General features: G+C 47.1%; 1 protein-coding gene across 1 annotated transcript in view; it reads left to right on the top strand.

Moving 5' to 3' along the window:
* Positions 1-2,300: 2,300 nt before the first annotated feature.
* LOC121829605 (uncharacterized) overlaps positions 2,301-12,818 on the top strand; it is a 10,968-nt gene continuing 450 nt past the window's right edge. Inside the window, exons 1-6 of the mRNA XM_076573628.1 lie at positions 2,301-2,370; positions 5,890-6,028; positions 6,376-6,452; positions 8,445-8,525; positions 11,588-11,647; positions 11,744-12,818. The exon at positions 11,744-12,818 is cut by the window's right edge and continues 450 nt beyond it. Coding sequence (XP_076429743.1) covers positions 2,301-2,370; positions 5,890-6,028; positions 6,376-6,452; positions 8,445-8,525; positions 11,588-11,616 — 396 coding nt within the window. The 3' untranslated portion in view covers positions 11,617-11,647; positions 11,744-12,818. The remainder of the gene's footprint in view (positions 2,371-5,889; positions 6,029-6,375; positions 6,453-8,444; positions 8,526-11,587; positions 11,648-11,743) is intronic.

Genomic DNA, 12,818 nt, shown 5'->3' on the forward strand with positions numbered 1-12,818 from the left:
CTGAGGGTTGGCAAAGTGATCCTTTCTGGGATCTGCACTTGTCCAATTACTGCAATCCCTGATGACAGCAGTGGCTGTTGCGTATTTGTCTTGTTGTGAGAATTGATTCTTTTCTTTTTTGGTGTGGGGGTGTCATGTGTATATGAGCAGGTACATGCACACATGTGGAGGCCACAGATGCTGGCAGATGTCTCCCTCTATTGAACACCACTTGGGTTTCAGAGGCAGGGTCTCTTCCTAAACCTGGAACTTGCCAGCTGGCCTGGCTGGTTGGCCAGTGAGCTGGTGGATCCTCCTGCCTCTGCCTCCCGAGTGCTGGGATTAAAGGCATGCGCCACCACTGCCAGACCATGCCTGGCTTTTTTGTGTGAGTGCTGGAGGTCCAGAAGCAGATCTTCACTTACATGGGAAACGCTTTGCCCACTGAGTCTTCTCTCCAGCCCTGAATATGGTTCTTTAAATAGGTGGCGTGAAGAACAGAGACGGGGAAGGCAGCAGGGAGGTACAGTAACTGCACCCAGATTGTCAACGACCCTCCAGCCCTGATGTCTTTCTCCATCATTTTGGGAAAGCAGAAAAGCAGAAGAACGTGTGGCAGCAGTAGTGGGGGTGGGGCGGAGGTTGCCTTTTCATCAGGAAAAGGGTGGGTGCCTGATGGAATACGCAGGGCTCCGAATCTTTCCCTCCTTTGCCCTTCTCTCCCTCGCATTCACGATTCTCCTGGGTAATTGTGTAATTGTGAAAGCAGCTCCTCTAAATGGAAATGTACGTATCGGGCTTCACTGGGACACAGGAGGCGGCTCCACCATGAACCGCATGACTTTCTCCTCCTTGTTGATTTTGGCAAATTTCAATAGAGTTGCCCACCGCTTTTGAGTGACATACGGCACAGTAGAGCTTCCTATGCATCCAGAAGTTAGTGAATATCGGCAAACACACAAAGCCTCCAGCACGTGCTTGGCCTAGAAAATTGAGACAGCAGGTGTCATGGCTTGGATATGGAGGAGCCCTTCCAAAGGCTCACATGGGCGAGGCACGATCTTCAATGCAATGTTCAGAGGCAGGACTTCTGGTAAGCGATTAGCTCGTGAGGGTTCTGACCTAACCAACGGCTTAATCCATTGATAGCACATAATCAGACTGCACGATGGAGAGGTAATGGGAACTAGGAAATGAAACCTAGGCCAGGGAAGTAGGTCACTGGGGAGTGCTTGAAAGACGTGTCTTGCCTCCAGCCCCTTCGCTGCCTGTCTGCTTCCCGGCCACCAGGAAGTGAGCAGCTCTGCTCCACCACACTCTTCCACCCCTATGTTTTGCTTTGTCACAAGTTCACCATGATGGGTCCTACCCACCGTGGACCAAACCCTCTAAAACCATGAGCCAAGATAAATCTTGCCTCCTTTAAGTTACTTTTTCTTAGGTAATCTGTCATAGCAACACAAAGATGATTGACACAGAAGGCTCTCTGGAGATAACAACATGAATGTTTTTTTTTTCTTAGCCACAGTCCCTGTTCTATCCCATCTAGTTATGCAACCTGCATAGCTTTGCTTGTCATGATGACTAATGCCCAGTTTGGTACACTGGCAGACACACACCCTCCTAGCTGTCATTCATGATAGCTTCTTTTTTCTTTACTAAACTAGCTGGTTTCTTAATACTTGTTTTTACTCCTGCATCCAAAGGGCCATTCCCATTCTGGGCTTGGTCCTCCTCTCCCTTGTTGATCCCTTAGAGGCATTTGGGTCTTTTTGTTGGTGGTCATGGGTCTTTCCATACAAGAGCCTTCACTCAGTTGTTGGTGTGTGTGTGTGTGTGTGTGTGTGTGTGTGTGTGTGTGTGCATGCATTAGTGTGTGCTCATGCTAATTTACTCACCTGTCCACGTGCATGTGGAGGTCAGGGATCACTTTTGGATGTTGTCTTCAATTGCTCTCCACCTTATGAGACAGAGCCATTTCAGACAGATTGGCTAGCCAATCAGCTCCTGGTATCTCCTTGTCACCACCGTACCCAGTTCCAGGCTTGTACGTGTGCTCCACCACAAGGGGCCTTGTTTGTGGATGCTGAGGGTCTGAACGCTGTTGCTTATGCTTGCTCAGCAGCACTTTACCCAGGGAGCCACCCTCTCAGGCCCTCATTCATCTTTCTGCGCCGAAGCCCGTTGCCAGGGGGAGACATGTGCAAGTGATCCTGCTGATATAAATTGTTGGCTCCAGCGTTGCCTCCATGCTGACATCTGTGAGCCAGAAAGTTACAGGACTCTGGGCTGAGCAAAGAAGAAAGGCTGGTTTGCCAAAGATGACGCGAAGGTCTGGATCGGCCCATGTTGTGAGGAGAGCCAAGAACTGCTGTGTGTGGACCTCGTGCGGTAAGCCTACCATCTCTCTCCTTGTTCCTCTCATTTCCCTCATGCAGTTCACCTGAGAGAGCAGCAGGGTGGTGGCCAATGACACTGAGCCGATGTCCCACGGACAAGGTCCCACACAGTGTTTCATGGATACCATGATTTGTGCCTGGGTCCACATTTTTGCCAGGATTCACTGATGCTACCAACTGTGACTTGATGTGAAACATGGCACCACATTTCCGGTTGGATCTCTGCCTCTCTCAGACAACTTCCTACAGCCCTCAAACTGATTGTATTCTATAAACCAGGAACTGAAGATGACCAGAACACAGGACTGGAAATGAGGGGTGGGTTTTATAGGAGTCCTCGTCAGCAGAAAGGAAGCTGGGGTGGAAACCTATGAAGAAAATGTTATTTAAGTCTCAAAGATCCAAATGAATGATGAGATGTTCTCTGAGCTAAGTCACATGTTCAGTGTCTATTTTTTAAATGAGCCTTTCAGACAAATCTTAAATGTTCCATTTTAGACTCAAATATGAGTTAAAATATAATTGCCCCTTTCCTTCACATTTGTTAATAGGCCAGATTACTACTACTGTTACTATTATTATTACAGAGGCATATACTATACCACTGACCTTCACCCCAGGCCAAACAGATCCAGCTGGCAGGGATTAGCATACAGCAAGTGTCCACCCCCTTTTCTTCTCCTGGAGCTTGTACAAGCAAATGCTTCACCCTGGGAAGAACCGGATGCTGGATGCTGAGAATTGTACCTATTCTAAATTCAGAGCAGCTGCTCCAGGGAAGAGTCACTTAAAAGCCCATTTACAAGTTCAGATATTTCCCTAGATTCAAAGCTGGCTTCCTTTTCAGGTAGGCAGTCCTGAAGGTAGGGAGAAAAGGGTTACCTAGGCTCACCATGACCTACAGTGTCAAGGTCAGGTGATTTCCAATAGTTCCACCCTCCTGCTCACTCCTCACTCCCGTGGACATCTATGTGGGTTGTAAAAGCTAGACACAGAGAGACACATGAGCTGGGCAGAAGCCAGGCTCTCTATGGCTGCATGTGGGAGCCGGGGACAGGCTCGGCCATGGGTGGCTGATCTGGAATCTGGCTCTGCTGTCCTCCTCACTTTGCTCTCTAGGACTGCCACTGGGAGCGCAGCCTGAACCCTCTCCTTCACATTCATTACTACTTCAGAGGTTTCCACAGGGAGACAGGGCAGAGTCTTGCTCCGATTGGCTGCCTTTCTCTGACTTAATGGCCAGCGCCAGCAAATCAATAGTCTGGACTCCAAGAGCATAAAGATGAATTGAGACTGGCAGGGCTCTTGAGGGTATGGCTGAGGGGAGAAAGAAAGAAACACAGTGTAAGCACTGCCAAGATAAAATCACGCACACAGCTTCTACGCAAACCCCCCCCCAGCCCCCCACCCCCACCCAGCCCAGAGAAGCCGGTGTCTTCTACCAGAAGCCCTACAGGCAGGCACCAGAGCACCCTCAACTCCTCGGCGGCGTTTGGCCAAGTTCAAACCATTTGCAAAGTAGGTCAGCAGAAGTCACATCAAGCAGAGGAGGGAGGAGGGTGTCAGTAAGGACCCACAGAGCTGGAGGAGGCCCAGCCCCTGCCGTGGAGGGAAGGAGATAAAGAAAGGGACAGCTGATGCCAGGAGACCCTTAAGTGACAGGTTGTAGCAGAGGCAGTCTTGAGGCATTCAGAGCTGGTCAGGAGATAAACTGCTCTGCACAAGCCTCCAGCAGGACTCGGATGATAACCTTGAATGAAAATGCACTCTAAGGAAGCTGACGTCATCTTTATTCAGCTTTTTGCTCTGTGTGTTCAGAAAGCCCATTTCATTAATGAGAGTTTTCTAGTGAGGCATGCTGGTTCTCTGCCCTCACCCAAAGAATGCAATTAAAAATACCTAGGTGCATACAAAATTGGCCTAAATAATAGAAGGAAGAAGAAGATGCATATAAAACAAATTACACACCTCCTACCTGCTCTTCAAACATAGAACTCACACTATTATTATTCATGCAGATGTCAGTCAAAAAGGAAAACTCCACTTTATTGATGAAGGAGATACAAAAACACAGTGAAATAAATACTTGCAAAGGACACGTCTTTAACTATAACCTACTTATAAGTGTCACACATAATTTTGCATTTGCTATACTGTTCCCGCCCCCCCCCCCCTCCGGCCTCTTACAGCCCCTTTCTCTTCTGGTACAACCTAGTCACCTTCCAAGAGTGCTCTTCGTTTTTTTCTCTGTAGGAAACTACATCTGACTTCCTATCCTCAGCCATCATTTCTCCAGCCAGATCCCCGCAGCAGGAAGAGCAGCCAATGCCACACACCCACACCCACACCCAGGAGTAGTTTCCTTCTGAAGTGGTTACCTAGGTGGTGCTGTACAATAGCTCCTGGAAAGCACAGGCTCAGACTCATGCCTCATCCTTCAACCATCCATCACACATAGTTAGCCCAACATTCTGCTTTAAGGACAGTAGGAGAAACAAAAGAGAGAAAAAAGGAAGAAAACAAACCTTTACTGAATACCTACGAGGTATGATGTGAACTACCGCACCGAGTTTTCTATTGATTTTTTTTCTTTTTTAATTTAAAACTCATAACGGCTCAGGGATAGAAGATTTGCTCTCCGCTGTCTTAAAGATAAGGAAACGGGGTTAGAACAGTTACATAACTCACCCCAAAGCAAGCAGCCGGTGTCTGCTTCTCCCCTACTGTTAGCTCTGCCTGGTGAGGTTTTTAAAGTGTTCAGCGCAGGGCTCGGGGGATGGCTCAGTGGGTAAACAGCTTTTACCACAAAAGCGTGAGGAGCCGAGTTTGGATCCCCAGCACTAACTTAAATGCCAGATGCGATGATATGCCGGTGATTCCAGCGCTGGGAAGGCTGAGACAGGAGGTTCCCTCAGCTCTGCTGGGCAGCCCATCTAGCTGAATTGGCAAGCTCCAGGTTCAGTTAAATCCTGTCTTTACAAAAGGTGAAAATGATGGAGGAACCACACCTGATATTGACCTTTGGCCTCATACACATGCATACCTACACATATGAGTACATATAGGAACACAACACACATGCACCTGTGCACACATACACCCCCCCCCCACACACACACACACATACACACATACTATTCAATGCCAGTCAGGTGTGATGGTGCATGCCTGGAATCCCAGCATTCAAGAGGCAGATGCAGGAGGATCAGCATGAGTTTGAGGCAGCCTGGTCTATATATCAAGTTCCAGGCCAGCCAGGGCTACATACTGAGATCTTGACTCCACACAAGACAACACAAACCGTGTCTAACACTGGGCTTTACCCTTGAAGACTTTGATTCAAGTTTCTAAGCTCAGAGGATCAAAAAAGCGTTCATCACACTAACTGCTCTGCTGTGGACCAGGCCCTGCATAGAGCAGTCGCCAGTGTCTGTGAAACAAAGTCGATGACTTCAGTCCATTTAGTGCAGTGTTTCTCAGGCCTGACTATGTGTTAGCGTCTCCTGGACAGGCAACGAAGCCATCGGGGCCATCCCTCCGCCCCTGCTCACAAAGGTTCTGATACAGTTGGTTTGGGGGTGGAGCTTCCTGACAGGCAGCCCTGCCGAGCGCAGGGGCCATCCCTGCCAGGACCATCTGTCCAGAGTGAGGTCAGTCAGCATCTGCGGTACTGAAAGCCCGCACAGGTGATGCTGCACAGCGGGGCTGAGAACAGCCGCCTACACCATGTCGCCTCTCTCTGAGCTTTATAAATGGGAAAGCATCGCTTTCTAAAAATAATCCCATCAACAAGGATGGGAATGATCAGCCGTGCACAGCAGCGCAGGCTTGGGGGTGGGGGGGCGCGGGAGGATACATTACTGAGGAAACAATAGGGTTGCCGTCGCCTCTCGTGATCTTAATCGGTTCTGTGGTGCCTTGTTCTTTGATTTGTGTCTGTCAGGGGCTGTTTGGGAAATGATTTATGAAACTAGTAGATGAGGACCTTGTTTTACAGCTTGGGGGAAGAGAACAAGCATCCTGACTACCAAGCTAAGGGGAATCTTCTGACCTCCAAGAGCTTCGGGGATAAAGGTATGCGGATGTTGGAACACCTGTGGTGGACATGTCCCATTATGGAGACAGGAGGGAGAGTGGGAAGGGGACAGGAGGAGCTGCAACTCTCTGAGAGTTTCGAGAGAGGGGCAAGAGGAAGGACCAAAATAAAAGTAAAAGAAAACCTCCTCTCGCTGCACCTCACATATGTTTAGTCTTGCTTCTAATGATCTGGAAAACAAAGACAATTACACACGATGGGCTTTTGTGTTGTTAGCTTTAAACGCTTTCAAAAGTACATTACCCTGACTGTATCAGAAAGCAGTTTAATATTAATGAGACAGGTTCTTATTATTCTGTGTAATAAGCCCAACCAAGAACCCGTGCAAGAGACATTTCCTTCAGAATCATGTTGGCGTTACATAATTATTATGAACCCATAAACAGCAGCCACTGTTATGAACCAAGAAATGGGATTGCTTTAAAGAGCAAATCATTTCAAACTTATGAAGGGGGGGGACCCCTTTTATATGCACCATGACATTTGTATGTAATTAAAAGATAGTGACATTCGATGAGTGTTCAGTTCTGTGCCTGGGAAACCTTTGACGTTCTTTTTCTGTATTCCCATTTCATTCCCCCAAACCATAACAAAGACACAAATTAGGTGCTAGCTTATGTTCTCCCTTTACATATCAAAGTGGGGCACAGAGGGACCAAGAGACTTGCCTACGGACACACAGCCAGGAAGTAGTAGGGAGTGATATTCAGGCCAGCTGGTTTCACAGCTCATCCTTTGAACCCAGACAAAGCACAAACGTTTGCTCTGTGCTGATGTTATGTTGTTCTAAGCGATTGCATCTTTTTATTTCACATGCCCTGGCAGATGGCAATCAGAAAAAAACAGATTTCTGGAGGGAAAGCAGCCATCACTTCATCCCACTTTTAACTCTGCATCCCCTCCCTCAGTTTTTGTGAGTAAATCCAACTTCTGAAACGCCTGTCTGGTGGGATCCAGAACAGCAAATATGGAAAACATTAGTTGAGTGTGTGTGTGCGCCACTCAGGCTTGAGAACTGGAAAAACCACCTTCGTCTTTAGGATTCTCTTGATGGGCAGGGGAGGTGACTACGGCGGGAACTGCTGGCTGTGCAAGCAGGAGGACCCGAGTTCGAGCCCCAGGACTCACCATAAAAACAACAACAACAAAACCCAAGCATGGTGATGTTTGCTTGTAATCTTAGGACTTGAGAGGAAGAGAAAGGTGCATCCCCGGAGCTCACTGGCCAGACACCTTAGTCTACTCAGTGAGCTCCAGGCTAATGAGAGGTCCTGTCTCAAATTCACGAGGGAGATGGTGCCTGGGGAATGATGCTTAAGTCTGCCCTCTGGCTCCCACATATACTCACATAGAAGAACACACACACACACACACACACACACACACACACACACACACACACACACACACACACACACCTGAAAACAAGGCAGGCAGAAGTTGGCATTGCCATGAAAATCCTGCCCTGACTTCCTCTCATCTTGTTAGTAGCTAGTTAGATATTAGCAGGTTTGAACATGGTTGGTGACAGACCCCTCCCTCATAAACAGCAACTTGTAAAACCAAGAACTGAAAATGCAGGGCCTTGGTTAGCGGTCAGAAGAATGAGATCTGAGCCTCTGGGCCTGGGTGGCCGCAAGTTTTCCCATCCCCAAGGTCATTCATTAATCGGTAGCTATCTAAACTTGATGAGGTGACTACCTAGCTGGAGGCTTTCTGGTAAAGAATAAGGATATGCCATTTTCTCCTCCTGTGTGAGTTGTCCAAATGAGCCTGCCAGTCACTGGACAGGAACAAGATTCAGAAGTGTCATAAAGCTTACTGGAAGCAGATGCACACAATGGTCTCTAGGACCATTGTCTAATCTTCTTACCGCTCAAGAGTGTTCCACTTTCCTTTGTAAGAAACCCATGTTTACTACATGTCTTCTACCTCATACTCTGAGTGTGTCCTGTAAATTCTCTCCACAGCAATTACAAGTACAGGAGAAATGAGAGGCGTTCAGAGTGAGATCCTGGTGACAATCTGGTTCCAAATCCCCTTCCCTGAAGGTGAGAACAGACACATTTTGGTCACTCTGTAGACTGGGACCACCCCCCTCCTTCCAGTTAGGTGAGCTTTGGTCGTCCTGAGCGTCTCTTGAAGCAGACCAATGCTGTGGGATGTTAATGTATGTCCTGTGGGAGCCCTTCTTGGGTTCCTTGTGGCGTTACCCAGCAGGTTTGCATAGAGGATGATTAGGACCATGGGCCTGAGTGCAGGTGTCTGAGATGGTCTGCACTTGGCTGTACTGGGGGATGGTCTGTATGTCAAGCTGCTCTGATTGGTCAATAAATAAAACCTGATTGGTCGTGGCTAGGCAGGAAGTATAGGCGGGACTAACAGAGGAGAAATAAAAGAACAGGAAGGCAGAAGGAGACACTGCCAGCCACTGCCAGGACAAGCAGCATGTGAAGATGCTGGTAAGCCACGAGCCACGTGGCAAGGTATAGATTTGTAGAAATGCGTTACTTTAAGATATAAGAACAGTTAACAAGAAGCCTGCCACGGCCATACAGTTTGTAAGCAATATAAGTCTCTGTGTTTACTTGGTTGGGTCTGAGCGGCTGTGGGACTGGCGGGAGACAGAGATTTGTCCTGACTGTGGGCAAGGCAGGAAAACTCTAGCTACAGACCAAAGTCTCCCATGCACTGTTCCTATTGCCTCACACATGGTTCCCCCTGCCTGCCTTCGCTGCAGTTGGAAACCCGCCTGCATGTGTGTAGTGGCCTCAGCCCTAGCAGCAGTTTCTCTGGAAATCCTTTCCTGGTAGGCAGAGGCAGGGTGCTGTGGAATCCCTCAGAGCTGCTTCCATTTTCCTGCCTCTGATACGTACTTGTGCTCTTGTGGGTTCCAGAACTGTGTCTCCCGTCTGTCTGCCAAATCCCAGAGGAGGAAGGAGAGTGGGTCTTACACTATTCTATGCACCCAACACGGGCTATTCTATGACACAGCAGGATCCCAATATCTGTTTTAAGATCCATTCCAATATTTACATAGCATCTGTCCTAGGTTCCAGGGTGGGAATGACCCTGTTGTAGTGGGTCCCAGAATTCTGTACATGTTTGTTCTTCCTCCACAAATCCTCACGTTAGCCTAATTTCCATGTGTCACCTGTGTCCCACTGTGACTTAACTGATATAAGTGTGTGTGTGTCAAAACCAAAGGAAAAAGGAAAGAAAAAAAGAAGTGATTCAAACAAAGGCATAGAGAGAATGGAATATTCTTAGAATTCATTTGAATATTTTCATCTAAATTTCTAAATACCACGACGGCTAAACATTTGCTTAAAAACAAAATGCATATTTGAGGAGTCAATTGCTATCAAGGAAGTTATATATTATTAGGTGACTTAAAAGCATAACTTGGTTCTTGTGAAATGGGCTCCAAGTTAAGCTTAACCAAAGCCGAGAGCTCAGTGGTCCAAGAACATCTCAGTTCCTCCCACATCCCTGCTCCCGCGACATCTCTCTCCTCCTGCATCCCTCCTGTATCTCCGCTCCCATGACATCTTTCTCACCTTGTATCCCCCGCTCCAGCATCAGTTCCCCACTTCATCTCCTTCTCCCACCAAGAGAACAAATAAGGATCGGAAGGGTGGTATGACCATTCGCCAGAAGCATTCACCAATCTGAGATGGTGTTGATGAAGAGTGGAGGATCACGGACAGGGTCTTCTGTTTTTCGGAAGGATGTTGATCTTTACTATAGATAGAAACCCAGCCATTCATCTCCCCAACAGTTCATGTGTCTGCCACCTGAGGGGCTTTTGGGGGGTGGCTTTCAGCTTCCTCGTAAACATATTTATAGTAAGAGTTCAAGAAGGCCTCTTTCCTCTTATTCCTATACAGACTGAAGGGGGAAAAAGATAAAACAATGAAACCTGTTCTTCCTTAAAGCAACAGAAATTACTTGGTGACAATCCAGGAGGACAGGAATCTGAAATCAAAGGCTTGGCAGGCCTGCAGGCTCCCGGGAACAGCCCTCCTCGAGCTGTCTCAGAATCTGGTGGCTTCTGGCCATCATTGACATTCCTTGGCTTGCAGATGTCTAACTGCTCTCTGCTATTGTTATCACGAGGCCTCCTGCTTTCTGTGTGTGTCTACCGTCTTCAATTCTCTCTCCTTACAAGGATGCCAGACACTGGATTGGGAGCAGTATCTCATCCTCCAGGGCCTCATTTTTCCTTGATTAGTTTTGTATATCGCCTATACAGCAAACATGGTCATTTTGAGAGATGACAGGGGTTATGACTTCCTGACAACTTTTTCTATGACACTTGATATGTGTGTGTCTACACACACACACACACACACACACACACACACACACACACAGTCAGTTATTCTTCATTTTGCACTTTTTTCTATTCTGTATATAAGAATATAGACAGTTATAAGAGCCAGAGGTGGTGGATTGTTCCAAGGAAACAGTGTTTTCTAGACACAACAGGACTGATGCACATATGAACCCATAGAGACTATGACAGCCCACATAAGACCTACGCAGATTGGAGGCAGATGAGGCCTGGCACTGAGAAAGGGAAGTGGACACAAAGTCCTCCTTAACCAAGAATGTATTTCTAATTGAAACTAAAGATATTTTCAATCTAAACCTAAAATGCAAATGTTTACATGCTGGGAAAGAGAAATACCAGTTTTCTTCAATGGGGCATGAATATGCATATCAACCACACGCTGGGGCCGGCCCTATACCAAAGAGTAGCTGACTAACACGAAATGGACTTCATGTTTTTTGTGTGAGAGTTTTTTTTCTCTCTTTTAGGTGTGTGTGTGTGTTAATTGTTTTTTGTTCGTTTGTTTGTTTGTTTTGATTTTGGTTTTTGAGAGAAGGAATATGAAGTTGGGTGAGTAGGGAAGTGGTGGGGATCTGGGAGGAGTTGGGAGAGGGGAAGACAATGTGACCAAAATACATTATATGAAAAATGTAATAAATTCTAAAAAGAAGAATATAGATGGCTGGTCGAATCCACTCTCTTCATCTTGGGCAATCTAACTACAGGTCTGCCCATTTTGTTTGGCTGTTAACTTCTAATTTGGTTTTTATGTTTCAGACTGTCAGCTGGAGACTGTGAGTAAGTAGATGCAGAGTAAATACCTCCCAGCTGTGACAGGTGAGATTTTGTCCTCTCTTTTAGGGAGGAGGGTCAGGGGTAGTTCCATGCTCATAGTGTTTAAACTAGCCACGGGCTCTTTTCTTTGCCTTTTAGTTTTGGAAGTATTCATGGATGTCTCTTCAAGCTGATTGGTCCTTTCCACAGCTGAGGCTGGCTTGCTGATGAGCCCATCAAAGGCCTTCTTCACTTCTGTCATGGGGCTTTTGATTTCCATATTTCCTTTTGATTCTTTCTTAAAGTTTCCACTTCTCTGCTATATCAGAGTTATTTTTGGATGTTGGGTCTGGTCGTCTCTGTCACCTCTGAGTCTGGTCCTGTGTTGGCCTTGTGTCTTCAGACAGGGCATGTTGTATTTTGCCCTGCCTTAATTTCTTCGGAGAAAGCTGGGCTACTGAAAGGCACTGAAGCATCCAGGCCTTCGGTGTGAGGTATGTGTTTGTCCATACTTAATGAGAAGACAGAAAGACTGTGGAGCCGGAGGGTGGCTGTGAAGTGCATGGGTCATAGCAGCTCTGGATGATTGTCTTCACAAGTCCTGCACAAGGCCACACCAACAAGATCAGGCAGCATCCCAACAGGCAGCACTCATCGGACTCAATTCCACCCCCCACCCAAAGACATGAAGGTGGAAGGGGACACATTGAGGGGTGTCTGGGGAAGGGGGAAGGGGAGCTGGGCTCCAATATGATCATTATATTCTATACAGCTATGACATTGACAAAGAATTAATAACAGATTTTTTTAAAAACAGGAAAATAAATGAAACACTGAATGTTGACCTCTAGCTTACATAGGCAGACATGGGCATGTGCAATCCCCCCAACATATTCATACGATGAGATTTGAATATTATTCACAGCCATTTACTTCTGTTCCCATCACACCACATCCCAGGGCATCTCCCCTTTAACCGGCCCCCACCCCTGCTTCCCAGACCACCCAACTCCAAGCTTTAGTCCTCCTGTCGTTTTCATTATTCTTGGAGGCCTGATTGTGACATCACTTCCTTTCTGCCTCTGGGACACCCTCTTCCCTTTCCTTCATAGGCAGAATTAACTGCTCCATCCTTCATGTGTTGTTCATGAGGTTCTCATATGATAACCCGCTTCAAACTTGACTACAGAGCAGCTGTATTTGAGACCATATCTCCTTTCAGGTCTGGACTCTG

This window comes from Peromyscus maniculatus, chromosome 5 (genome assembly GCF_049852395.1).
Source record: "Peromyscus maniculatus bairdii isolate BWxNUB_F1_BW_parent chromosome 5, HU_Pman_BW_mat_3.1, whole genome shotgun sequence".
Lineage (NCBI taxonomy): Eukaryota > Metazoa > Chordata > Mammalia > Rodentia > Cricetidae > Peromyscus > Peromyscus maniculatus.